This window comes from Plectropomus leopardus, chromosome 13, assembly GCF_008729295.1.
Source record: "Plectropomus leopardus isolate mb chromosome 13, YSFRI_Pleo_2.0, whole genome shotgun sequence".
In the NCBI taxonomy this organism is placed as follows: domain Eukaryota; kingdom Metazoa; phylum Chordata; class Actinopteri; order Perciformes; family Serranidae; genus Plectropomus; species Plectropomus leopardus.
In genome coordinates this window covers 19,464,196-19,492,170 of record NC_056475.1, presented here as the reverse complement: position 1 = coordinate 19,492,170, position 27,975 = coordinate 19,464,196, and the positions used below count along the sequence as shown (strand labels likewise).

Below are 27,975 nucleotides of genomic sequence, written 5' to 3'. Positions count from 1 at the left end.
GCAAGTTGATCTTCAACGTCGTGCTGACATGAACTCAAATGGGTGTCTGCGTGGAAGGTAAAAAATCAATCCAAAACCTTGGCACTCTTTGCAAAACCGACAGCATGCAAAACAAATTCCACTCGAAGACAAAAGGACAAAAACCTCTACAATCACACATATGCTGTAGTCTTTTAAATATTCACGGCACCGACAGGTCTATAAACACAGTACAAAGGCACTTACCCTCAGAAAAGGCTACGTCAGTCTCCTGACTGAATCCCATGGAGCCATCAGAGAGCCACAAATTCCTCTTGGACAGCAAGAACATCTGAGTGTTTAGACTGAATTCCACTGCAACCGGGTCACTCACCTAAAAAGGATGCAAAACAAAGGATAGTATAACAAAAATAGAGGAGAGAGCTAGTGAAAGAAAGAAAGAAAGAAAGAAAGAAAGAAAGAAAAGCACCCCAGAACAATGAAACTTGCCACTTTTGAATCTTAAGGTTAAAAAAAACTGCCTTACTTGCTGGAATCTGATGTCTAGATCGAAGGTGACTGGTTCTCTGGGACTGCAGACAGGTGGAATGGTGTACTCCATATTTTGGGCTGTTGTGCAAGGGATTAGCTTTACTGTGTAGGTCCCAGAGTAGTCCCTCACCTGTATGGAGCAAAGAAAACAGATAAGCAAGCATCAGTATGTATCTGTCCTTCCAGCGGATGTTTCAGGCTGTGCACCAGGGCACAACAAAATTTCATGCTGCCATACTTACAGCAAAGTCAGAGGTGAAGGTCCACTGCTGGACTGGCTGATTGTAGGTCGGCTCACTCCTCACTAGGGTGAGGTTAAAGGTCAGGCCAGGGTGGTTCACACTCATCACCATGGAGGACATAGAGGTTGCTTGGTGAGAGAGGGAAAAGTTCTTAATGGAGGATTGATTTTCGACTAACAAAAACGAATTTGACACCTATTGTACACAACTAAGGAAGACTAAAACTAATGTGGTTTCAATAAGATTTCTCACCAGCTCTTTTTATCCTGCCTCCAGAATGTGATTCCACAAACAGACCTCTGAAACGAGCCTTGGTGCGGAAGTTTACCACCAAACGTCCCTGCTCATTGATGCGCATGCTGGTTGGATACAACGCACCTGTCAAAAATACATTAAAACACACCTTATTTTTCAGAAACAGTTTTTTTATTTGGATGATACTGAGTCCAGAAACACAAACTGTAATGTTCTTACGGTCTTGGGAGCTTACCCTGTAAGTCGGCCTGTGGGGGACTGCCGATGCCATCCTTCCAGAGGATGGCCGTGTCATACACGAAAGTGAGACGCAGCTCAGACTGCAGGTCAAAGTGCTGCCAGCCGCCGGTTCCCACAGGAGAGTGAAACACATACGACACGTAAAGAGGCACGCGCAGGGTCACATAGGACTGGACCAGGTTCAACACCTGTAAGGATGTTTCAATCAGAGATGAGTAAAGAAAAACAGTTATTGTAGAATCATAATGTAAAATTCATTGGAAAAATGTAAATAGACATGGCACACTGTTCATTTATTTTAGATTTTGGTTGAAGCTATAAGAAAGAAACCTTCACTATGTTAGATGAAGGGGTGATGGTAGGTCTATACACTATAATAAGTGCTGAGAAGATGCAAAAAGATGAACACATTGTTCTTCTCCACAAGGACCTTGAACTTTTTCACTCCTACTCAGTGTTTTCAAAGTAGCAGAAGAGTCTTCCTGTGTTGTACACGAGAAACCACAGTGGGCAGCAATGTGGGTTGAATTGTTTTGGTTTTTTTGTGCTTCTTTTTAAAAGTTTTCCAAGTATTTAAAAATCCGATCACACTTACTTTGATTCTGTAAGCTGAAAAAAACTGTTCTACCCTAAACCTTTTTATGGATAATATTCTATATAACTTGAAACCTGAGTATGCTGATATGTATTCTTAGATGTATTTACAAGAGAGCAGCCACTAGATGTCTCTGCTCACCAAAATTATATCAACACTTCTATGACAGATTTGAACTTTGTGCCCACACAAGTTTGACAAAGCCAGAGTTTGTCTTAGAAACAGATTGAGAATGTGCCACATCATCTTTGTTTGACTTGAAGTGAAAATTGTCAGTTTGCATTTTTAATTACCAAAAATGAATGCTGGGCAGGAGATTAACTGACAAAACAAACTGAGAAAAGCAATTTGGCAAAAGATGTTTTTTTGTATATCTCTCATCAACCATCCTTTATCACTTGAGCATATATATTATAACACCCAATATTATTTCTCAAATAGCGTTGGAACACAAAGCAGCACCACATTAAGAGTCTGGTGTAATATCTTTGCAAACAGAGAGAATCTCCACTAAAGAGCTGAAATTCTCTGTGCACACAGACTGAAACCTCCCCAATCCACCACAGCGTCTCAGTAGGGTAAGTTGTGCAATCGCCAGATCCAAATGAGGGATTAAAATGACTGCTAGCTGAGAGACAAACTACCTCAACGAACATTTTATGTTCCTAAAATTATTGTATACTGTATGGAAAAGGAACAAAGATGGCCAAAGTTCACTGTTAGATTTAAGATGAACATTTTCTTTTCCTTTTTCTTGTGAGTTAAATCTTTCAATTAGTGCACATTCTCCCCACACAAAGAAAATAACTGCAGTTACGGAGAACAAAAAACAAAGCTGTCATAAAAAAAAACAAGAATAAAGCACCAATCAAGATTATTATAGTCAAAATCTTGTGTTTTTTTGAACATTATTGTTTTTGGTCTTTTGTTCTTGAGAGGTAGCTGAATTATTTTATTCTTTCTGTGAGCTTTGATTCACACACCGTGGTACAGCTGCAAGGTTCTGACTGCGTCTTTTTTTCTCTTTTGGCACTCTTTGGAAAAAATAACCCCAGTGACAGTGTGACAGTGATCTCCCTTAACGAAGTGGACTTGAGGTCTTGGAGGATGACGGGCATCATGTGTAACTACGTGTGCAAGCGCCTCTTTCTGTGACTGGGGACAAGTGAACTAATTTCTTACTTTTTCTCCATCTCCTTCTCTTTCCCCACATACACACACAAAAAGCGTCACACACACTCTGCAGTCTGATCAGCAACAAGAAGCTCACAGATCAAAGGCTGGAGGAACACAAAAGAGCAGCAGGACATTAGCCGGGGAGCAAGGGTCCATCTCATAATCCACAATAACAACAAGAACCCTGAGAATACTGCGGCTCGGTACAGTATACAACACAAACACAAACAGCAATTGCAACATCTGCTGCAATGACGCAACAATGGCAAACAGCTAGTGGAAGTTGGTTAGCGGCTAATTGACAGCCGGTACACACTGTAATGCCAAAACAGCTGACTTCTCTGGTGAGTTCACCTGTCATGTCAGGAAGCAAGTCAAAGAAAAAACTAAGCAAGGCTGCCTGATGGGTAACTAAAATCTTCTCTTAACCTTGACAGCCTGTAGGTGTATTCAACATATCAAAGACTCCAAATAAAAGTGACTTCCCTTATAAGATTTCACAGATTTCCTGTGAATCTAAGCTTTAATGCTCCATGTTGATATGGTAACAGTGGTGAGCTTTAGGTGAATGACAGACAAGCCGGCAATATTTAGCTTGAGTGTGTGTGTTGCTGTGTGCATGAGCACTAAAAGTCAATCACAAACCCATGTTGTGGACAAGCACCAGCTTCAGTAGGACACATGTTTTGGAGCTGCCCAAGTGTTGTTAATTATTGGACTAAAATATTCCAAAGTATGTCTGAAGTTTTACAGATTCAGTGTGAACCAGACCTAATTGGAACATCGTTTGGAGTGAAAGCAGCCACAATCGAGCTGAGAAAAGCCAATATAACACGATACGCTTTGTGACATTGTTGGCACAAATGCTGATTTTGTGTAAATGGAAACAGAAAAACCCACCAGCCCACCTAACTTTATTGAATGATGTGATGAAATTTAATTTTCGCTAAGAGGAAAGGGGAATGTGTTCTACCTGACATGACAACCATTTTTCAATTTCGCTTTTGCTTTCTTTTTTGTTCTTTTTCTATGTGTGTGTATATATATTTGTACCCAATTTCTGTTCAGAAGGAGATTCTGTATGTGTATTTTGAACCCCCCCATAAACAGAAGTTAAAAAAAAAGAAAAGTTGTCAATCACAGAGCTGGCAAACACACACGCAAACATGCAGTGAATGAGACATAGAATGCAGGCAAACAGATACGGTGCCGTTCTGTCTGTGCACCACCCTCCCATTCAGACGGCTGTAAATAGACAGAACACACAGGTGGACACACACACACACACACACAAAGGCTAACAGTCAAGCAGATGTACAAACAAACCCCAGATTGGAATTTATACGTTATGGACAAAGAAACACACAAACACACACCTGTCCGTCAGTCCCTATGGTGCCTCCGCAGTCTGTGAGCAGCTCAGACATGTGGTAGTAGCTGGTGAACTCCCAGAGACAGGCTTCCAGGTTGAGGTTCCTGTAGAAGCGTAATGTGCTGTTCCCCCGCAGAGAGTTGCTGAACTGATAGGGCGCCGTGTCTCCCATGCTTTCCGGGCTGCGCGTCGAGGCGGTGATGAAGCTGTGACCTGTGGTGACCTCATCGTAGTCGAGCAAGTTGGAGCAGCGGTGGTTTCCGACCCGAGTTCCATCTGGACTGAGAGTCAGTTCAAAGTTCATGAGGGGGCGGGTGGAGATGACCGGAAGCATGCCTGCGAGGCGAAAAGAGACGATGTGATTCTAACTGTGTCCAACTATCTTTGAAACCTGGAGAGAAATTATTATTTTAAAAAACTTGGTAGAAAGGAATAGTTGAACGAAAGAATTGATGAAAAGAAAAGCAGGGGAGCAACAAGAAAAAAAGGAAGAAGGAAACCTGGAGGAGACGAGGCAGAAGGAAACTGATTAAAAATCAAGAAGGGAATGTTAAGTAGCGGGTGTGCTGGAGGGTTTCTACAGCAGGGTTCGATACAACCCGGCAAGATCTACATTCTGGCTGTCACGCTCCTGAGGATCCACGGACGTGAATATTACACACACTACATTACATTTCACTTCATCTGTGGTACGAGTCCTGCCTCCAGCTCCTACCTACCATCTATGTGAGGCATGGTGACAGTCACTTTGATGAGGTTGGGGTGTTTCGGGTCGTCTGCTCCAGTGTAGCGTAGCTTGGCAGAGAAAGGCTCGGCGCCGACGGTCCCCATCTTTCGTGGGTGACACATACCTTTATATGACAGAGGAGCAGAGAGGAGAGATTCTGAACACAAGGACAGGCTGTAACACTTTGAAAGACAGAGGACAAAGCACAATCCAATCCACCTTCAGTTATTTTTACATTGTTACATTTACTGTAATAGACTGTTAAATACATTTTTCTGATAACCTGCACAAACTCTCACTGAGTCAGATAGTGATTTCCACATTTCTAAGAATACCTTGCGACCAGCTTGAGAACGTGTGCCTGTACTTGTTGCATTCAGGATGTGTAGGTGGAGTGAGCACAGCATAAGTGATGGCATAGCAACAACATATGAGAGAGGAGTGAGAGCTCGGACCCTTGAGTGTTTCCATTTAATGCCGCTTTATACTTTAAGAGGGTAATCAAGTATTTTACTACATCTATTTGGCAGATTCTGTTACTAGTTTCTCGGCAAATTATGATTTTGCTAAAAAAACAAATAATGATTTTGTAAAATATGACACATTGTAACAACCACAACATTATAATTCTACATACACATTAAAGCATCAGTAATCATAGTAGTTTATAATTATGTTTAAATACTATAACACTTTTTCTGCATTGTAAGTACCTTTATTATAGATACTTTAAAGGGACAGTTAGGGATTTCTGAAGTGGGACTGTATAAGGTACTTATGTATAGTCAGTGTGGTCGGTGCACCGACCACCAGCTGTGTTGAGAGTGTTTTCGGTGTGAAGTTTCGTTTAAACGGATCGCTAAACAGCCAATGACAGCACTTTCTGACCCGAACAGATGACCCGCAGTGGATGAGAAATGCAGTGCCAAAGGAAAAGGCTGTCTGATGGTGAGGTAAAGCAGCAAAAATACTCTTAATATAGCGCCCACCTAGACTGATATTGATTTTTTTAAGGTAGGCCTTTTTTAAAGTGGCTAAAACTCATTTTGATATCAACCCTTCTATACAGCATGGAAATGCTGAGCTGTGCGGTGCGTGTCAGCTACTGTATGTAACACACTGACTATACATGTATAAGTAAGTATACTTATGATACTTAAGTATCTCATACAGCCTCACTTCAAAAATCTCGAACTATCCCTTTAAGTATATTTTGCTTGTAAAACTTAAGTCTGAGCTCAAGTAACATTTTAAATGCAGGCTTTTTATTTCTAGTGGAGTTTTTTACACTGTGATACTGTTACTTCTACTTAAAGGTCCAGTGTGTAAGATTTAGGGGGATATATTTGCAGAAATGGAATATAATGTAATGAGTTTGTTTCCTTTGGTGTTTTATTACCTGAAAATAAGAATTGTTGTCTTTGAATGAGCTTTTTCAACTTTCAAGTTTCAAGTTTATTTGTCACACTCACGATCCTACAAGTACAATGCAGAGTGAAATACTGAGATTCGGAACGTGTCTTCTTTTATGGAGATTGCCATGTTGCCAGTTACTTTATTAATTTTTTTACTGGTTTAAATCACAGTATCCATTTGTTTTGGAGAAAAAGAGACCTCTGCAGATAATTCGATTCCTGGTAAAAACCTCATGGACGTCTGAATCTTAAGTTATCTGAGAAAAAAGGTGAGCACATATTAGCAGGTGCTAGGCTTGCAATCTGTCTGCAATGTGCCAAACGGCATTGGAGAGACAATTATTTGTAACATAAATCTGATTTATTCAGTTTTTTTGCCATTTAAAATCACTAGGCCTTTTTGTTTTGGAGAGGAGGAAACATCTGTGGATTGGCTTAAAAACAAAACTCCTGAACAATGAACTCAGAAGGAATTTTTTGCTAGCAGAAATCTGCGATCTTCTGCTAGATTCCACCAAATCCCTCTAAATCCTACACACTGGACCTTTAAGCATGTAGGATGTATTGCTTTCTAGTGCTGAGGTTGTAGAACTGAAACTTATCTGGTGGACTACGGTGGCTGTCAGAAAAAACGCGAATGGCTCAATCTAGAGCCAGTATTTTATTTGTACCTTCTGGGCTACTGTAGAAACAACATGATGGACTTAGTGGAAAAGAACCCGCTGTGTATGGAGACATAAACAGGTCATTCTATACTCACAACCATTCTTATTTTCAGATGATCATTATACACTAGTTAAAACATGGTTATGGATATTACATACCGTTTCTGCCATAAGATGTCCCAAAATCCTACACACTGGACCTTTAAGTAAAAGATTTGAATACTTCTTCAACACTTTTTACCATTTAATTCAGACGTCCTATATAACCGAGAAATGCAAAATACAATGGGTTTTAGGTGTATTTTCATTTTAATGTGCCTGTTATGCAGCTGTACTGTTCAGTAGGTAATGTTCATTCAAAAGCACTATTCCTGAACATTCATGGTGCTTGGAGAACAAATCCTTTTGGGTTTCATCGCAAAATGGGGCCAAATCCCTGTTCATTTCCTCCTCCAGAAAACTGGCAACATAATACATAGAGATGGATATTCATTGTTCTGTTCTCACCTTCCTCCTGGCTGATAGTGATGATGGGGCTGCTGAGCTCTAAACCCTCATCTCCATTAGAATTAACGGCTCTAGCAGCACACTGGACCCTGGAGCCTGCCTGGAAGTAGACTGAGTCCAATGTGATCATCTTAGAGGATGTAAAGAAGGTGTCAAAGTCCACCTCCCTCATGGGACTGGTGACGCCATCAGGGCCAGCTGGGGCGCTGATGAGCCAGCGGTAGCGGGTCAAGGTGTTGTTGATGTGCTCGCTGACACAGATAGAGCCCGTCTTGTCATAGTCTGGGTATTTTGTATTGCAAGCCTGGAGGATGGATAAGGAATAGAGCGGGAGTGGGCGGGTGGGCAGGGACAGCAGAGAGATGGGAAAGATACAGCAGATGCCAGAGGACAAAAGGAGAAAGAGGTGCAGAATACAAACGAGTAAGCAACTGTTGCCAAGGAAATCCAGATGTTTCAGTCTGCTGGATTTTCATATTTAAGCTCTTGAAATGTTTTTTTACTTTCGCCAAGATGGTCATGTTCTTGTATTTAAGCTCCTAAAATGGCTTCTTAAATACCATTTATCCAATGTACTTGGCAGATGTATTGCTGAGGAGCCAAGAATGTGACGTGTTGAATTTGGTGCCGTTTGGACTCACATTACAGTGGGTGTTTATAAAGTTTGAATAAACAAGCAAACAGCGCGGTGTAGCTCTGTGCAGCAGCAGAGGGGGGACTTCAAGGCTGTGAGGACTGAGTTCACTTCAGCTGTTCGGTGTTGGATATGACAACGTTACAACCAAACTCTTCTTCACTACCCTGAAGTTACCAGCACGAGCAGACAGCACACAGGAACTGTGCTACTCTGCCAATTTGTTTGCCAAATTAATTTGTAAGACTAATAACATTATTGTAGGAAAAATACCTCTGCTGATTAAATCCATGCTTGACTTTCTAAACATGGTGGTTATGTCAAAGAAAGTGACTTATGTGCCTTTTACTCATTTTGAGGTTGGTCATCACCATGTGTCTTTCCTCAACCTACCCCAAAAAAACTGAAATTGCCTAAACCATCTTCCATAACTTTATGTTATGTAACTTTACGTTATGCCGGCATCATCATTTGTGAAGTGTTAATTTGTAGGATATCATATGATTAATTGTGTGTGCATCGTCCATGTTTCTTTTTCAAAACCTAACCACAGTAACTTTACTTGGCTAAACCTCAGCTACGTAACTTTACTTTAAATTGGAACTTTATGTTAAGTACAGAACATAATTCGTGGGGTGCTTATTTGTAGGTTATTATATGAACCGCTGGATAATGATACAATGAAGAAATACTCAGAATTTAGTTTTTTCTGAGCAATTTTTGTGGACGCTTCGTGCAGAAATACAACAGGCCAAGCAATCAATCTGTTCCAAATAGATGTTTTTGAAACTGCACTAGTAATTAAAAAGAGAGAGATATAGGTTACAGGGGTAAGCTCTGAAGTGTTTCCATGGGTATCCTTAAATACCTGTTGACACTAAGTCTCCTGACTCAACATTTCAGATTTGACAAGACTGCTTCATTTCATCTCCTTGACCACAATGCAGGGAAATGCACACCCTACGCGCACGCACGCACGCACACACTCGCGAACACACATACGCAGCAGTCACCTGAGAAGCAAATGACTTAACACATCAAAAAATCCATTTAAGTGTCTCCCTGAGCCTATATTCAGGATTGGAAGTGATTCTCCTGTGTGTGAAAGCACGAGGACTGTGGCCTACTAAACTGTGTAATGTGTCTTTTAAGGACAGACCAGCGAACTTCGGAAGGACAGCTTAACTTTGGCTGAAGAAAAGTACGGGTCCTGAGGGATAACAAAGTGCCTTCGACTCCCAGAGGATGTGGGTCCTGATTAGGCTCTGCTACCTCATTACAGAAAAAGCCTACAAATTAAACTGCTGAGTTAGAGTTTCCAGGCGTTGCTAGAGTGTACTGATCCTGTAAAGGGACTTGCAATAAAATTCAGAAGATATCTCAAAGGCCACTTGCGTCCCTGAATGTGGTTTCACTTTGACTCACAGTGACACAGATGACAGGGTAGCCGGCTGGTGGATGGAGGTTATCTGGTGTCCTGGCGACGTCATCGTAATGGAGCAGCGAAACCACATGAGGCAGAGAGGGGAAGGTGACGTCGGCCATGCTGTTGGTCTCCTCGATGTAAACTATGACTTTAGTTAACTGTTCCAAAAAAAAAAAAAAAAAAGAAGTTTAGGACTGATAAGAAGTGACGCAGTGCAGTTTGTGAATCAAGTGATTTCTTATCAATGAATTGGTTCACGTCATCAGAGCAGGATGTGTTTACAATCTCTGGCTGACTCTCAGCTTCTCTCCTTTTACCCTTCTCTCTTATTTCTCTCTGCTTGTTTTCTTCTCGGGGTTATCTATTATTTATTGTGAAATGTTTTCGTTGCTCGTTTGGCTGCAACTACAGTAAAGTGCTCCTGTTGTCTGGGCTTGGGCACCCTTGTAAAAGAGATCTCTGGTCTCAGTGGGACTGACCTGAATAAATATGGGTCAAATCAGAAAGAAATAAAGTTTTTAAATCTCTTTACTTGTTAATGAAGCTGAAATTGCAATAGCTGTTAGTTTGGATTTTGTGTAGTTTGTTGTGTTGTGGTTAAGCAGGAACGCATTCCTTACCTGAGTTTCAGCCACCATGTTTTCATCAGGCTTCAGGTGGAGAGTGAAGGCTTCTCTCATCTCACGGATGCCGTCGAATAGCACCTCCACCTCCACCACATGTTCCTTATCCCCCTGTTTGAACTCTATGTCTGGGCACGCACACACGAACACACACAAACAGCAGGAAAGGCACTTTTAAATTAACTTACAGAATATACAACAACAAATTATCATTACAAGTGTAATGCATCGCTGAAATAATGTTTGATGTGGTGATTAAAACTAGTCAGGTGACATAAAGATGACCTTTCTCTCTTTTTTGATTTTAGTTAAAAAGAAACTAAAAAGCCCAATTCATGTTTTATTGCTTCAGAGGAAGGTATCACTTAACTAAAAAGCTCTGCAGGTTTTGCATTTGCATAGTGCCAAAGGTGGTCCATCTTCTAGTGAGGTAAGTAATAGAGTTTTGCATTGGAAATGTGCTTCGCTGAGAAAATATTGTGCAAAATGAGAAATTCAACGCTGCATGATTCAAAACTGCTGGGAAATTTGAACGGTGGGTAGGCAGGTATGATTTGAATAGACTGAATGTATTCATATAAATATTTCAAGCCTTGATTAAGCTAAGAAAGGTTCACTGCGCTAAAAGCCAAGCGGACGGAGAGGAAGACTTCACCCTGCTGACAAAGCATGAAATATACTGAAATTCAATTAAAAATTACATGACCCTCCACTGGACTATTGCAGAAATTACCTTTCCCCACTTGGGATGAAATTAGAAATCAATGACCCTCGCCCAAATAAATCTCTATGCCCACTTTCATTAATTTAACACTCCTATAGGGAGTCCTGTTTGAAAACTTCAAAACTTCTCTTATTACTGCAGCTGCTGTAAATGCATAGCAGAAATCTATCAGTAGGATACCTGCAGGCCAGTAAGAACAAAGGTAATGTATCATTTGAAGTTTCTGACCACTTCTGGTGCTATTAAGGTTGTTTTAGGACATGCATTTAACATGTTATAGCTACAGTTAATAACTTTTATAAAACTAACTTTATGTCATGTATGCTGAAACTGTTACTACATTCTAAAAAACGTACATCAGACAGACAGTTTGTAAAAAATATGTAACCCTTCTCTTCATGCTGCATCTAATGGCATTTCCTAGAATAGATGCACCAACAACCAATCAGAGCTGAGGAATCTCTGACGCAGCTGTCATTCATGTCAATCACTGCTCATGAGCGTTTTTTTGTATGTAGCTGCCACAGTGTAGCTTTGAGAGACAGAAGAGGATTTGTGTAAGGTTTACCTTGAGACACGGGGTAGTAGTCCTCTCCAGAAATAGCTGACCCGTCTTTGGTGTGGACGCGGACCACTGACACTTTTGATGTGTCACCAACTCGTACCACAGGGATCCTCACAGTTGCCACAGCACTGGCTTCCTTTGGTTCACTAACACTGAACTTGGTTTCCGAAAAACGAATAATGGGTTCTGAGGTGCACAGAAAGGGAGAAAAACATGATAAAATGCTAATGTGTCATTGGATTATGGACAATTTATTAATGGATTAATTATCACTCCCTTAATTATGACTGCTTATGAATTTTGTTTTAAAATGTAAACGTGCTCTGGTTTATGCTGCGTTTACCATGTTTCATATCCATCAGCCTAAACTACGCCACTATTCAGAGAAATGTAGAAAAAACTGGCATAACTGCTTTTCATTTTACCATATATTTCTCTCCTGACTTTCCTCCCCCTCTTCATCTTACTTACTGTCAGCTGTGTCCTTGATTTTTACCAGGGTCTCATTCAGAGCTCCCACTGATGCGCCAAACTGTGAGTCGCTCTTCGGATTCCCTAAGACCAACCGCAACTCTTCTCCCTCCTCGTACAGCGTGTCATCAACCAGTGACAGAATACATTGCTTCTCCTCCTCGCCTGGAGTGTACAGTGGGATGGTGATGACGGGACATGTCAAGAAATTTGAGGTGGAAGAAAGGACAGAATAAGTTCTGCAATAATTCTTTTTTTTCTTCTTACAGCATATGACATCTTATTTATATAACTTTAACCCACATAACCCTTTGTTCTGTTCCTCCAGAGTTTCTGGAAGCTGTTTGCACATTTTGTAAGAAAAAAATACAGAAAATGACAGCGCAGCAGGTAACGTGTTGAATATAGTTAAACCTGCAAGCCCTTGCAATTTCTGCAAGGCACTGTTGATTTTGCAAAGAATGTGTGACAAAAAACACTGTTTCTTGTTCAGAGCTGTTGAATTGATTAAAAAGGTGTCAATTCTCAAGACAAGAGATTAAATAAAAAAAAAAAACAAAACACTGAGCAAAAACCTGTGATGTGTTTGTGTGATTGATGAAATACCTGGTAAGAAAGTGATGATAGATGTCTCTGTGTTGGGTCGCTCATCAAAGTCGGAGGCGACCTGTGCAGAGCCCTGGCGGGTATAACAGCGAACCGTGGATTTGTGTCTGATGTCGCCGCTGCGGTACACTGTTGCTGTGATATGACCATCACTCTCCTCTCCAATGTACACCGGCTCACGGAACTGGACCTTTGGCACTGTCAGTAAAGAGGATAGTTCAATCATATATGAAAAAGTGAGTAATAATGTCTCACATGCTGTCTGAGCTAAATTTAACTGGACTGATTTTAAAAAGCAAAGCAAATAACACAGCTGTCACAACAACCTTATTTCTGACTGAACGTCAATAATGAAAGCCGTGAAAGTATGAATACAAAGTCAAAGAAAAGTGACAAATTAATTGCTAAGTTGTGTTTAGTAAAGCAGATAAATGGAAGTGTACACAAGTTGTCCTGACAAGCAAGAAAAAGACATTTCTAAGACATTGGTGCTTTGTTAGGCTTTCATATATCAGCTAATTTGACAGATATATACAATTAAACTAAGCAGATTAAGCAGATTATACAAAAAAACAACAGAATCTATAGCCATGTTAGCAGCTGTGACACTGCATTTTGGCACATTGACAGATCATATGTTAATCAGCACTAAACAGAAAGTACAGCTGAGGCTTACGGGAATGGCATTAAGCACAAGGTAGGGCTGGGCGATTTATCGATATTATATCGATATTGTGATACCAGACTAATAAATGCCAAGACATTTCATTAAAAGCAAAAAATGTAAAGCTCTTATTGACCCCAGAGGAAAAGTCACGGGATCAACAAATGCAGTAGGCTTCATGTTCTGTGGCCCATGAAAATTTGTACAAACTATCAAGACTGACCAGCAATAAGATATTGCATCCCTAGAGTTATGCAGTATTTATGGGAAGACAAAAACAGATGAGGATTGATATAGTGATGAAAGAGTCTGAGGAAATCATGTCACTTACAGTCAGACACTGAGTCACTGATGAGGACTGTTGCCTTCCCAGGTTCTCCCAGGATGCCATTCACTGGCATACGTAGGACAAGCTCAAAGCTCTCAATTCCCTCCAGCTCTGGCTGTCCCAGGTCATCCAGGATGGTGACCCTGAACGTCTGCATGCTGACACCCGGAGCAAAGTCCAGGTTACGACTGATGCCCACATAGTCAATACCGGCTAGAAGATGGACAGAGAGCAAGACAAAGGGTCAGAAAATAAGCCAATTACAACACATTGAGTAGACGTAAGGAATGATGGTCATACTGGTAAACTGTCTCTATCATTGGGGGCTTACCTTCTGCAGAGACAGGCTCGGCCTTGCGGGAGCGGACGGTGACGGTGCCTGTATTGGACAGATCAGTTCCTGTCCTCCAAACTTTGACCTCCACGTATCCGTCACTCTCATCCACATTATACTCAACCTCTCCGAAGTAAAACACTGGAGCTGGAGCACAAAGAAAGCAAGATGGAAATTATTAAATTATAAGTATTTGTGCAATGTTTTATTGTGTTGTTTATTCTACCATGAATTAATGAGGTTAATGAGCTTTAATTTTATTTTTTTCAGAGTGCATTTAGGAACTGGTGATTTGGCCTTTTAAGTGCTCATGTTGCTTTGAAACTCAACATCAAACTTGCTTTTTCACACTTTTGTACCCCATAAATTCAGTTTAATGGCCTTTGGCCTGTGTTTAATGACCCAATTAAGTCACAGGGTTCATATTTGCAACTTTGTTATTTCACTTTTTGTTTAGGGTTAATGTTACTTGTCTCCTCTTCTTATGTGTGCACCTGTGGTAACATAAAACCTGTCAGCAGCCTCCAACAGTCTGACATGACTCATTTGTAAAGCCAGCAGCCGGACACAGAGGTCAAACAGCGACAGCCCATTAGTCTGAAGTTTAACTAGAGGGAGGCGTGACCTTTCAACCTTTCCTGGCCTTTCATCCCACCTCTTTGTTACTGTTCCTCTGACAGAAACCACTGAGTACTTTCAACTAAAAAAGAGATGCAGTTAGCACTGAAAAACAAGGCCTCTCTATGTGTGTGTGTCTCTCTTTCTCTGAATGTGGTATAGTGAGATGGTGAGACAGAGAGAAAGCGGCCCCCTAGACTGCTCAAAGGCTTGTTTGAACTGGCATTGTTTCCTGAGGCAGCAAAGTGGAGGCAGTCCAATGTGTATTTGACAGCTTCATCTCTCACAAACCCCCCACCGTCAAGTCCAAAAAAACTGACAGAATAAAAGTTCTCTCTCACTCGGCTCCTTTCTTATATTCTGGCATATAATCCAAAAATAGCATGCGTATTATCATTTTTTTGTGTCATGATCAAACACTTCAGCAGTCCAGAGATATTTTTTTTCCCTGAATATTACTTTGCTGATATATGAACTTTCATATTTTATTTATATACTTTAACTGGGCCAGATAACAAAGCTAAGCATAGTGTACATAACTAAGGGAATGTAGAAAATTAACTGCAGTTACATTTTGACTCTTAACTTGACAGAATAAGTGACAGCCCAGGGCAACAATACCCAGCAAGTATCACACATCAAGTGTGTCCTCCCTCTCCATCAAAAGACTTGGTTCCTCAATGCATCTGTCTTTTTCTCATACCTTTCCTCCTACACACTCGGCTTTACCTAGCAGATGTAGCGTTGGTTTGTAATGCAAATAGAATTCGCATATTTGCACAATGGAAGAGTAAAAGGAAAATTACAGATTGTGTAGGTGGAAAAACACATGGGAAAAAAACATCCAACCAGACACTGGTAAACAATGCAGAGGCTGGTAAGGGTGTTTTGGGATGCTTATTAATGCATGCTTCAATAGTATTGGAAATAACTAGCATATCTGTAAACAGTATGTAGTCAATCTGGCACGCATTCTCTTTGTGCCCAGAGAGGAAACTTCTGCTGGAGTGCTAATATACATGTCTGCATTCACACGTCCTGACTGCACTCGGGGACGACAAATTCTTGACACCACAAGAGGGAGTTGAGTGATGACTGATGAGTGAGAACTGCATCCTCTCTCCCCTCCAGGGCCGCGCCTGTGGTTTAGCACTCTGAAGTGTGTGTGAGGGCTGAGGAAGGTGTAAAGCCAAATTGTGATAATTACTATGTGTGGGTGTCTGTAGCCATTTGTGTGTCATTGTGTCTTTAAATACAGTTTACAGAAAAAAACATTCTCAGCTGTCCTCTACAGCAGGGCCCCTGCTTTTGGAGTAAGGTGACTAATAATATCTTACAAAACTGTCAATATTACCCTACAGTAAAGTGTGCTTTTCTTTATGTTGTAAACTTCCCGTCAGTGCTTGGGACTAAAAGGCGTACACATCATAATGAAATGGTTCTCAACCAGGGGACCAAGGACCCCTGTGGGTTTCTTGCAGGAGTTTCAGTTGATCCTGAGAAAAATGGGGTTTATTTTCACTATCTGATTCACTTAATCAGCATTTAATTTAAAAAGTGAGCCCAATATCAGTAAAAGATTCAAGAGTGACTATTATGATCATTCCCAGCTGGCCAACAACGTCGCTAGACAATGAAACTGAATTTAGGTTGTGACCAAAATTCAGTTTCAGGACAACTTACAATACCAACGTCAATTTGACGAAGAACACTGACGATCAGTGACAATGTGTTTTAAGTTGTGCTCAGTAACCAAAATTAAATGTCATCTAAACGTCTCATGCCAACGTCATCTTAGACGTGTAATAATGGCATTTAGTTGTAAGGTACGAATAACAAAATCCAACCTCTGCAAAACTTTATAATGTTGTCCACACATGAAACTCTAAAGGCATTAGACAATTAAAATATTGTTATCCCCAATTTTCATTCCAACCTATATTTAAAAGAGTCCAACATCTCTGATCAAAGGTGTGATCACGGTATCTCCTCAGCTATAGAGTTCCAGTTTTAAGAAAATCTGACAACCAAAATCTTTTCGGATGGAGGTCCCTGGAGTGAAATCTTATTAAATAAAAATCACTGACCAATTGTCTATCAATCTAAAAGTTATTGACACAAAAAACTTGAGAACTTCTCTATAAATGTATGATCTGCTATACAATTAAAAAGTATTTCTTTCAAATTCTTTTTCCAATTTTTGCTTTTTATTGTGAAATACTGGACAGCATTACCGCTTTTGGTGTTCAAAAAATATTCATCATCACTCATTGGCTTGACTGATTTAAGTAGGTGACTATTATAATTACCATTTACACCTTTTTAAAATATTTTTTAATCGGAATTTTAGGAATCGTGGCATTTCCAACGTTCTGCCAAGATGCAGAATTCAGCTGCCACATTGTATTAACCATCTCGAAATTCAGTTTTTATCTTCTATATAACGGGGCAAAATTTAGGATGAAAATGACCTTCTTCCCATTGCTGCCTGCATGCTAAGTAGTGAGAACATGTGTTGGAAGATGGCATGTATGTCTAATTAAAACTGAAAAATAATTGGATTAAGACTGGATTGTGTTGCCATATAATGACAACAGGTAAAACAACGTTGCCCCAGTCCTCAGTCAGCTGCAATCTGCCTCCTATAGTAAAGAAAAAAAACACTTTTTATCTACAGCAACAGCATAACATACAAACGAGCAATGAGCGAGCGATTCTGCTGCATTGGGAGTGTGACCAACAGTAAGGCTGCCCTAATATTAAAATGAAGGACTGGGATTCCAAGAAATACTCTGAGCTAATCTACAATTTTACAAACTTAGCTGTGGCCATATGCACCCGACTGAGAGAGTCTGAGTGTCCTCTCTCCTTGGAAAGGTACAAGGAGATGACAACACTCACTTTGAGTCAGACTGTGCAGCCATGCGGAGCGCAACACTCAGGGAGACAGGGTACAGTATAGTTTAATCTGATAAAGTACTAAATCTAGCAGACACCCCTGGGTCTCTTTTTTTTAGCTGAAGTGAGAGAACGTGTGAGAGAGGGAGAGAGAAGAGGTGGTGGAGAAATAGATGGAAGGAGAACGGTGGACTGAACTTGACTTTGACCTGGGGGAAGGAAAAATGGGGCTAGAGAGAGCACCAGCAGTCACACTTAGAGTTTTACAAGTGCTTTTCTCACCACTTACCTTTGATGCAGAATTTGAGGTCTGATTTGCACACACATACACGCAACAACACACGTGCACAGCAGACGCAGACAGTAACCCTGCACACAAGTAAACACTGAGCGCCGTAACTCTTGTTTTTTCTCTTGGTGAGTTGAGGTTGTATAAGTGAGGGAGGGTGCAGTTTGACTGGCTGGGTGCAGGTATTAGAGCGCTGTCAGATGGTGTATTATCCTCTGGGAGGCAAAAAATGACACATCATCTCTCACTGGAGTTGGGCTTTCACAAACACATTTCCATTCCTTTGAACTCAGCACCACAACTGAAGTCTTCTGACAATATACTAACAATCAGACAGTGTGTCATGTTTCTTGTTAACTATCCCCCAGATGCCTCCATGCACATTAAAACAAACACACACACACACACACACACACACACACACACACACACACACACACACACATTCAATTTGGCACAATTGTTTGTATCCCTAAATGAGTTCTCAGTTGTAAGTCACCATTGTTTTATTTATCCCAGTATTCAGGCTGGCAATGGCTTGACAAGTCTTTTCTGACACTATTCCTTCTGATCCAAACAATTCATGACAAACTGAAAGAGCAACTAAAAAGAGAGACTGATTGAAAAATAGTCTGAGAAAGAAGTCCTCATTTTTCAAGATTTACAGCATTTTGAACCTGGACATTCATCCAAGCCCACGTTACGAAAAATGTTTTTTTAGGCTGGAGACGACCGGATCCTCTATAGTCATCTGTTTGTTACCTTATTGTGTGATGCAATATTTTTTATTTCTGATGTATTGTCTTTTCATAGTTGCAATCAATTTGTTTTCCATCAATTTATTATGTTTTTTCTATGAATAAGAACATGTAGTGTTATTGATTGATTTTTCAAAATAAAGCCCAAAACAGTTGTTTTCAAATGGAATTAAAGGTCCTGTATTGTGCTCATTTTCAGGTTCAAACTTGTATTTGGGGTTTCTACTATAACATGTTTACATGACTGAAATATTCAAAAGAACACACTATAATTCTAATACTGCCTGCCTGATTATACCTGTATTCACCCTCTGTCTGAAATGCTCCATTTTCGCTCCTGTCTCTTTAAGGCCACCTCCCAAAGAAAGCCAAGTCTACTCCGATTGGAGTATTTCCTGATTTTACACATCTGTACTCTTAGTATCTCTGCACCCTGGGTAATGACTGTCTGTTCTAGTTTTATTCAGAATAGTTGTGACATCACAACTTCACAGAAGTCCTGGCGGCTTGTTAAAAGGCACAGTTTCTGAATACGGACTTTGTGCATTTCTCTGGGGATTTAGACATTCACAGTATTTATATAGCACCTGAACCTGGTTTATTAAGACATAGAAATCTGACTTTTTACAATATGGGACCTTTGTATTACTGTCTAGCCAGTTAATACAAATTGTGACATTTAAGTGACATTAAATGAGTTTTACAGTTACCTGAGAAGAAAAGAAGGTGCACAATTGTACCTGAAATGGCTAATTTGGAAATTCCATCTTTATATGCCTCTACTAAAAGCTCTCCAAATGTGTTCTGTTTCATTTCATTAGCACCCGTGTATGCACAGATAATGTACAGATGTTGTAATATGGTGTGCTAGAGGTTTTCGGCTGCAAGTACAAAATTCCAAATAGATATTACTGTAAAAGTGCTAAGTTTTGTTAGGCTTAGATAAAAAATATTTCATTTTAGACTGTCTTATTTCTTTATTTACCCTGACCCAGTCGCATATATACTAATGGTTCCACTCCTCTATTAAATCTGACAAGCATTACCTCTATTATGATTCATGTAGGTCTTGTTGTTGCAGAAATAAACTCTATTAAGTTGAGCCATTTTGGGCATGTCATAGTTTGAAATAGGTTAACAAATGTGCTCATCTAAATAAAAGCTTGTAACAATGCCTGAAGAATGTTTCTCTTACATCCTGTATATTTATTTTCGATGGCAGCTAAATGTAGCCTATGTTACAGAATATCACAAATAGTTAGTTCAATTTCTACTTTACGGGGTGAGAGAACACTCAAAAAGGAAAGATGAAAACATAAATTTAGGGCACTGCCATGTTTTCACATGTGGAGCGTTGTAGCCAGTCATTTATACTCAGTTGGACTAGATGTAGGTCAACAAGACCTTTTTTTATTTGTTGATGTGTTTTCCTCATCTTAAAATATTGGCTTAAGATATTACTAACAGGAAACCAGGGCAATTTTTACACTTTGCATTTCTCTGATTTGATGCCAGATGGGTGGGTGAGCTTATACGCCAATATGAGAGCTACAGTGTACATGAGGACAGATAAGACTTCCTTGACATTATCTATAGGACCTTGATGATGTAAAGTCGTCTTTTTACATTGCTGGAATTTGACCCACACTGATTATGCCAAAAGAAAAAGTTTGATTTTTACTGCCTGTAGCATGGCATTTAACAAAAAACCTGAGCAGAGACATTTAATCTTCATAAGTCTATAAATTAAATCAATGCAGGGTAGTGAGATGGTGGAGAAAGCCTATAGATGGGAATAAATATTTCCCTGCAGATTTTTCCATCCCCAGATAAATCCTCTGCGCACTTCTCTGCATTTCAGAAGATGTAATTGACTCTGTCCATAACATGTTGCAACAGGATGAAAGCAGACCTGGGACACTTCTGATAATGTCGTCCCACTGGACTCTGGTGCGGGTCTCAACTTTAATTAAAAACTGAATGACAGCTAGATGGGAGTTTGATTCCGTGTATCTACTGTCACTGAAGGGTCCATGTCAGGGTGTTTCCAACAGACAGTAAATCTGTAAACAAGCTTAATTACGTGAGTTTCTGTGGCATAAAGGCTGTGATCACAATTCATCACAACATGTAGCGCTGTGTGTCAACACACTGTGTTTGCACATGCCTGTATGTGTCCATATGCATGTGTTGTTTAACATTAAAGCTACATATGTGCACACAAAGCAGAAATAAATTTCATCTTCACAGTCTCTTTTTGGAGACAAAATACCCTTTTGCAAAGTTCACCATGACCTCTCCATCCATGTGATTTGGGTATATCTTATTTAAAGGAAAAAGTGTTTAAAACACGGTCGACAACACCAGCATGCCTTACCATCATCCATATCTTCCAAGATGTTGACTTTGGTGGTGTGGTAGTGCATTCCCAGACGGCCTCCAACAGGCAGTGATAGAGTAACGTTGAAGCTCTCTTCTCCCTCGTACAGAGAGTCGTCGATAATCACCATGCGACACTGCTTCTCCCGCTCACCCTTGTCAAAGCGAAGGACGCTGCTGTGCTCCTCTGGACGGGAGATGTAGTCTGAGTAAGACAGGACAGTGGTAGGAATCGTCCCTGTGGCAGAACCTTTGGAGGAGATTTGACAGTGACAGGAGATTAGGAAGAGATAAAAGATACTCCACTTAAGAAAAAATACTTAATCAAAACATATAGAATAGACAGAAGGCATCAGAAAACTTGGAATGCTGAGTGCTCAGCGTCAGGTTAATACATTTTTCATAGTTGATCCCCTACATTTGAATTTGTAACTTTCATATACATATTCATATTGTGCTGAATTTGATGAGAAAAGTAGTGTGATAAAGTGTAATGAATTCAAAGAAGGTTCAGCACGTCAGATTAACAATCAAACATCAGTACTCGGTTTCATAACATTCTGACTGTTAACCAGTAGTAGCATAAAGTGGTGGCCGCCAATCAGGGTATGTGCTGTATGTGGTGACGTAGCATGCAGGCCACTGCTTGCAAAACAGTAATGGCTGATCTTGCAGCAAAAAGTGCTAACTTAATTCGGTAAAGAAGTTGATAAAAACAATCAAACAAGAGCAGGAGCATGCGCTTGCAGAGTTTCTCGAAGGAGAGGATTTCTTCGACATTCTTCTGACTGGATTTGGCAAAAGCTTGATTTATCAACTGCCTAGGTTGGGGATGAAGCAGATGTTCCCGGTACAAATTCATGATCACGGCCATGCAGGGACGTGTTCACAATGCTTCTGACAGACAACAAAGACGCTGACAAAAAATAAATGATATTTTCTAAACCGTTACTGTCTAACTGACAATGTATTTGTGTAGTAAGGCTAGTGCTCAAATCAGGATTGGCTGAAGGAGTTTGGTCAGTCAAAGCAAGTACGCCTACAAACTGAAAGTGTTCTGGGTGGCAGCCAGTCCAGACTGTTACTGAGAGGGAAACACAATGTTGAGTTCACATCATCAGAATGGTCTTACCAGGCTAATACAAATTTACATAAGATTGAATCCTACTGTCACGCTAAAATTGGCCAACAATGACGGTTTCTTTTATGTGTGCAGTATCCCCAAACAACAAAAACATTTGAGTTATTGGTGTTGTCTGATGCTGCTATGATTTGTTTATAAATATGATAATCCTGATAACATAAAATAATTTTAATGATGTTTCATCTATGCTTCAAGCACTTCAATAATCTATGTGCATACAGGATATGTGGTCAAAAATTATTCATCGAGTCATAAATAATAACATTCACCATCTAATATTATCAGTCTGACCAGCAGGCTGGCAGTCAGAGAAGGCACACTGAGGCTAAACGGGTTAGATGAGGTGAAAAAGGCTAGTCTGTACCCTGCTGTGTGTAGCAGACCACCATAAGCTCCTGGCTGATGTCTCCACTGCGGTGCACCGGGATGAAAAGCTCTCCAACATCTTCCTCCACTGAGTGGATCTGCTCGGGGAAGAACACAGTCGATTCTGTTTGGTGGAGGAAAGAGAAAGAGTGGAGCGAGTCAGCGTAAAAAAGAAAAGGGTAATGATATGTATAACAATCTGCAAAAATCCACAGTACATTAGGCCATCAAGGACTGATACAGGCTTTTGTTCTGGCTCTGCATTAGTGAGCCGCAGCTGACATTTTTTTATTCAGTTCTATTGAAGTGGTGGTCCTGCGGTGTGCTTATTCATATTCAAAAATAACTCTCCATCACAGTTTTCAGTTTGATGCAACCAGAGGTGCTCTTCAAAGAGACCCCTCCGGAAGTTTTTCTTACTGCCTGGTGTGTCGCAGACAATTACACATGCAAGCCTCTCAGTTCATCCCACAGAGGGGAATCAGCTGGGAGTTTCACACATCGACTCCTCGACACGCAGAGGGGTCAGCAAAACCATCTCTCTTATTTTTCCCCCCTCTTGTTTTCCACTCCCCTCGCCTTCTCTGAGAGGAGTTTGTGATTGAGAGAGAGACTTGGAGCCAGTGAAAGCATCATCTATCAAGGCGAAGAACTTACTGGCATTATAGAAACAATACATGTTGGAGCTATTTTCCACAGACGCACAGGGACCAATAAAAATACTAACAGTGTGGACTGAGCTTCAGCTCGCCCCAGATCTTCTTGCCCCCCCCCCTTTCTCTTTGACTGTGAATGAATGAGTGAATGATGGACGCTTCAAGACACTTGTGGTTTGCTGGTGCAACAAAAACTCACATTAAAATGGCAAGTGCTGGAGCGTTAAAAATAAGTGAAAAAGAGAAAAAAACAGATTTAGATATTTGATTTGACACCCAGCGTAAAAAGGGATCAACACCTGAGATGACTCTTTGGGATGAAGTCATCGACATAAGACAATCTTATGCACCATGGGGGGTCAAACATTTCTCTTCTCTTACGCTAACTCTCCCTAAATCGTCCTCTCTCTTCTCAATCTTCTCCCCTCTCCTCCGTTTCTGCTTTCTGTCGCTGCCCACAATCTGTCACTCCCCAGGGGGTTACAGGGACTCATAGCAGGGGATCAGAGTCCACTGCTTACCTATCTCACACACACACACGCCGACACACAGTTGTACGCTAATTTTCTTCTCTCTCTTTCTCCACACCTATACTGCACACCCCCTCTCCTCACAGTTCTTTCACATTTCACCTCACACTCCACTCTTCTAGTGCCACTAAATCCACCCAAGAATTAGAAAAGCAAATTTTCAGCCAAGTGGGTCAAGTTCACCTCCTGGAGGAAAACACACAGTCATTTTAAAACATTCATGAAGAGAGAGAAAAAAAGGTGCTTTCACAGAGGGTGTTAAAATAGTAAGTACCTGATCTCACTATTGTGTTGCCTAAATAAAAAAAATAATAATAAAAGAAATGTTTTGCTTTTATTTCTATCCCTGGAACATCTCCATTATTGATAATTTCATGAATATTCAATAGATGCAGGAAAATTTTCTCTGTTTCTGCTGTCTGATTGTTGTTGCGCATTCTGGTCTTTCCCAGCTTGTAAAACTTGGCATGCCCATAAGCTAAACGCCTGAAATGCATAAATGTGAAACTAAACAGCCTCTTGAGGTCTGGCACCATCTAACTTACCACAGCAAAACACCATGCCACAGTTCAAAGCAGCAGCAAAGTCACAAAAAGCAGTCTCTCGTTTGATGTGTCCTACATTAGTCCGGAGATTTACATCCTAACTGAGACAAAGCTCTCATAATTACACAAGGGTGCGCTTGACTGCAGCCGGCCTTGCGATCTCAGACGAAAAAATTACAAAGCAGAAAACAGTTCTTCATCATTTAGTGGCATGACCTTGGTGAAAAATGCAGCAGAGTAACAGTTTTACTGAAATATAGCATCCCCGCTGTATAGAGGAAGCGAGAAAGATATCACTGACTGTAGCGAGATGCTGGTACTGCTTGCAGCAAACAGTCAAACAGCAGGCTGCCACCTTCATCTTCAGTCAGCACTGTGCATGGATTATATATGAAGAAAGTCACAAAGTTTTGCAGGAGGAAAGCTGGACTATCACACCCTGTAATTAAAGAGAGTTTGTGTTTGCTGCAGCACTGAAAAGTGGGTGCACCACAGGCAACCGCGCTACAGGACAAGCCCACTCCTCATTATTAATCAAAGTAGCAACAGGCTAATACAGAAGGGCTGCGGAGGGTGCCGCATTCTTACGACTAAAACAAACAGAAAACAATAAAGAAGAGCTCCAGGCATTCGTGCATGCAGAAACACAGCCTGTCCATGCCGTTAGAACAAACTCAGCTTGTTACGCTCTGCTTAATTCTGGAACACTTTCGGTTAAAGCTTAGCGATCCTCTCTCCTCCTCTAAAGCTATTAGCCTAGCTGACATGTCCTCTGGGGAGGGAATCTCCGGGCTAAGCAGAGGACCAGACAAAGCCAGTTTTCATCATTAGAGAAAGAAGCTGGAGTACAGCTAACGCCACAGGCATAGCTAAAGCTTCACTGGCCCATTAGAGTACAGAGTGGCACATCTCTGTCACATTAGACAATCCCCAGAGATAACAGAAAACAAACCAGCCCCTGCCCTCCACACACACCATAATTAACCCACAGGGGAGGATAGATTGAGGAGGGAGGGTGCGAGTGGAGGAAGAGAGGAAGAGATAAAGATACAGGGAAAGAAAAAGTGAGTAGATGAATTGGAAAGAGAGAAAGAGTGATGAGAGCAGATGTTGTGTGTCACAACAATGGAAGCTTCAGTGTTTCCATCTTTGCTGCACATCTATAATTACTTAAAAGTTGCACTGAGGCAAGGAGTGAAGCATACAAAAAATGAATGTGAAAGAAGCAGAGGAATTCAGAGCCAGTGCCAGTTTGTCGCACTACTCAATATTCCATTAGCAATTCAATTTGCAGGCAAAGACACAAAGAATGAGGGAAAATGGCAGATTACAAACTATTTAAGAGAGAGCGAAAGACTGAAGTTGTGTTGTGTTGTGTGTGTGTGTGTGTGTGTGTGTGTGTGTGTGTGTGTGTGTGTGTGTGCGTGCGCACGTGTGCATGTGCATGTGCGGTGTGTGTGTGTGAGAGAGAGAGAGAGAGAGAGAGAGACAGAGAGAGAGAGACACACTTTCTGTACTCAAGTATTAGGGTTTGACAACTGCTAAACAGCAATATCAAATTATATGGCTGGCAACCTTTGATTAGGCCTGATGATAATGGACGAATAAATAAACGAGGAGCTCTAATCATACTGTTCTTTTGTATCATTGGGTTTTAGGAATAAACATTGTGCTCAGTATTTTTGGCGAGTGCAGAAACATAATCTTCATCCTGAAAACAAATCTCTGCTGGCTGTCACGTCATATTTCTCCTCCTTACCTCCTTGAGGATAGATTTGACATGACTTTATATCTACAGTAGACAGTGTTTATATTGACAATTCTTCATTCTCTGTGTGCCAAGTTGACTGATGCTTCACAAGGCAAGTGTGATATACGGTAAAGGGTTGTGCATCTTTTATTGCTTTGTAGCAGGAATACTTGAGTGGCGGTTGGGATTTTGTGTGGTGTGGATTAGAAATGTCAAAAACTTCACTGTGCCTGCAGTCATATATGTCTACTCAGATTGGCAAATCAAATACCTCTGCTTTGGATATAATATTCTATTAACTTGCATTTTCAGTCCTCCATACTGTCTGTCCACAAAGGTGGTGTTTGATTTCTAAACTAGAGGGGCACTCTGAGAGCGCAGACCTCCACCAAGGCCAAATGCTCTATCTTGCAATGTTAACAATGTTGAAAAATAATTTGTCTATCTACCCCGGGATTTGCATCTCCTCCAAAATTGAAGGACTTCACTTCTGGCCTCTGCTTCACCCTTTCCCTAAGTTTAATGAAAATCAAGCCAGCAGTTTTTCCACAGTCCTGCTAACAAACAAACAAAACTGAACAGAAAAAATAAGCTCCTTTGTGGAGGTAATAACCAATATCACATGGAATCTAAAAAATTATCTGAATAAAAACATTTATGGTGGAAAATACAAAATAAGTCACTAAAAAATTTTTTTTTTCTTTTTACAATACCAGTGTCAGGGTTAACTCCATTGCAATTGGGACAGTACTGTGTAAAAGTCTCAGGCCACCCTAGAGTTTGCTAGCAAGGTTGTATTTATCATACATATTTATTTCTCAGTGGTCTCTTCACTAAAATACAACCAAAACATACAGGAAATGTGTACAGTAGTAGACAGCTTCCAGTGAGTTTAACTATCATAAATTGTGTTTGTTATGCTCCACACAGAAAGGGATAAACAACAAACATGTAATTGTACAGAAATAAGAAAAGGTAGCTCAAACAATCCATATTGAACTTTGTACATGTTCTGAATGCAACCTGGTGTAAATACACCAGAAGATTAGTATTGTAAATCTCATATTGTCTGCCCAAAAGAGTTTAAGATATGCTAGGAGGAAAGGCAGGTCACACTAAATACTGCAACTTTAGCCTGTTAGTCATTTTATTCTAAAACATTTGCGTTTTTAATGCTGTATGCATATTTCCTGTATGTTCTGGTTTTATTTTAGCAAAGAGACAACTGAAAAACAAAAATGTCTAAGAAACAGTTATTTCTTTTTATTCCTCCAAAACAGTAAAAACTGACTTGCATTGTTTGTTTTGATGGCACGTCAAAGCTACAGTCAATAGGCCTATCAAAGCATAGTGTGTTTTATTGTTCTATTACTAACTTCTCGTCATAGTGACAATGGGTATAATCATCAGTTAAAAAAATGACAGTTGCCCTGTTTCACACTGTGACACAGCAATACTAAAAAATATGGCTGTGTGCCTTAATAAGAGAATTGAAACAGATATTTGAGATTAACGCAAAAGTAAATCACCATAGTCAATAATTACTTTAAAATACAGTAATTGGTTTGAGTAATTGATTGTTTGTAATTGGTGAAATAATTTAATTACTTCTGAGAGAAGTAACTGTGACTAATTACAAATTTTCAGTAACCTGCACAACTATGTGCATTTTAATTCTTTATAATCTGAGTGCCAGAGTTTACAGAAACTAGGCATCCCTGTTATTCAGATAAGCTACCAACACCTGATATTCTGCATCTCCATCAGCATCAAATTGTTACTTTCAGGATAGAAAAACTTTTGAGTCTTCAGACAAAATATGCAAAAATGAAAAAATACATTTCAGCTTTTGATTCTATTGTGATTTAAATGTGGAGAAAAAAAACTCCATCCTATTGTCACCACAAAAGAATATTCAACCCTAAAAGTATTCATGTTTTCATTTTATGCAGGATATAAAGTG

The 27,975-nt window shown here is 40.3% G+C and overlaps 1 protein-coding gene across 1 annotated transcript in view; it reads right to left on the bottom strand.

Annotated features, from left to right (window-relative positions):
- frem2a (FRAS1 related extracellular matrix 2a) overlaps nt 1-27,975 on the bottom strand; it is a 65,875-nt gene that overhangs the window by 1,869 nt on the left and 36,031 nt on the right. The window contains exons 5-21 of the mRNA XM_042499407.1: nt 22,530-22,655; nt 21,020-21,271; nt 14,077-14,226; nt 13,749-13,958; nt 12,754-12,951; nt 12,148-12,312; nt 11,680-11,862; nt 10,385-10,515; nt 9,764-9,922; nt 7,705-8,008; nt 5,110-5,241; nt 4,395-4,726; nt 1,243-1,435; nt 1,005-1,130; nt 753-880; nt 506-640; nt 226-352 (exon numbers count right to left, since the gene is read on the bottom strand). Coding sequence (XP_042355341.1) covers nt 226-352; nt 506-640; nt 753-880; nt 1,005-1,130; nt 1,243-1,435; nt 4,395-4,726; nt 5,110-5,241; nt 7,705-8,008; nt 9,764-9,922; nt 10,385-10,515; nt 11,680-11,862; nt 12,148-12,312; nt 12,754-12,951; nt 13,749-13,958; nt 14,077-14,226; nt 21,020-21,271; nt 22,530-22,655 — 3,051 coding nt within the window. The remainder of the gene's footprint in view (nt 1-225; nt 353-505; nt 641-752; nt 881-1,004; nt 1,131-1,242; nt 1,436-4,394; nt 4,727-5,109; nt 5,242-7,704; nt 8,009-9,763; nt 9,923-10,384; nt 10,516-11,679; nt 11,863-12,147; nt 12,313-12,753; nt 12,952-13,748; nt 13,959-14,076; nt 14,227-21,019; nt 21,272-22,529; nt 22,656-27,975) is intronic.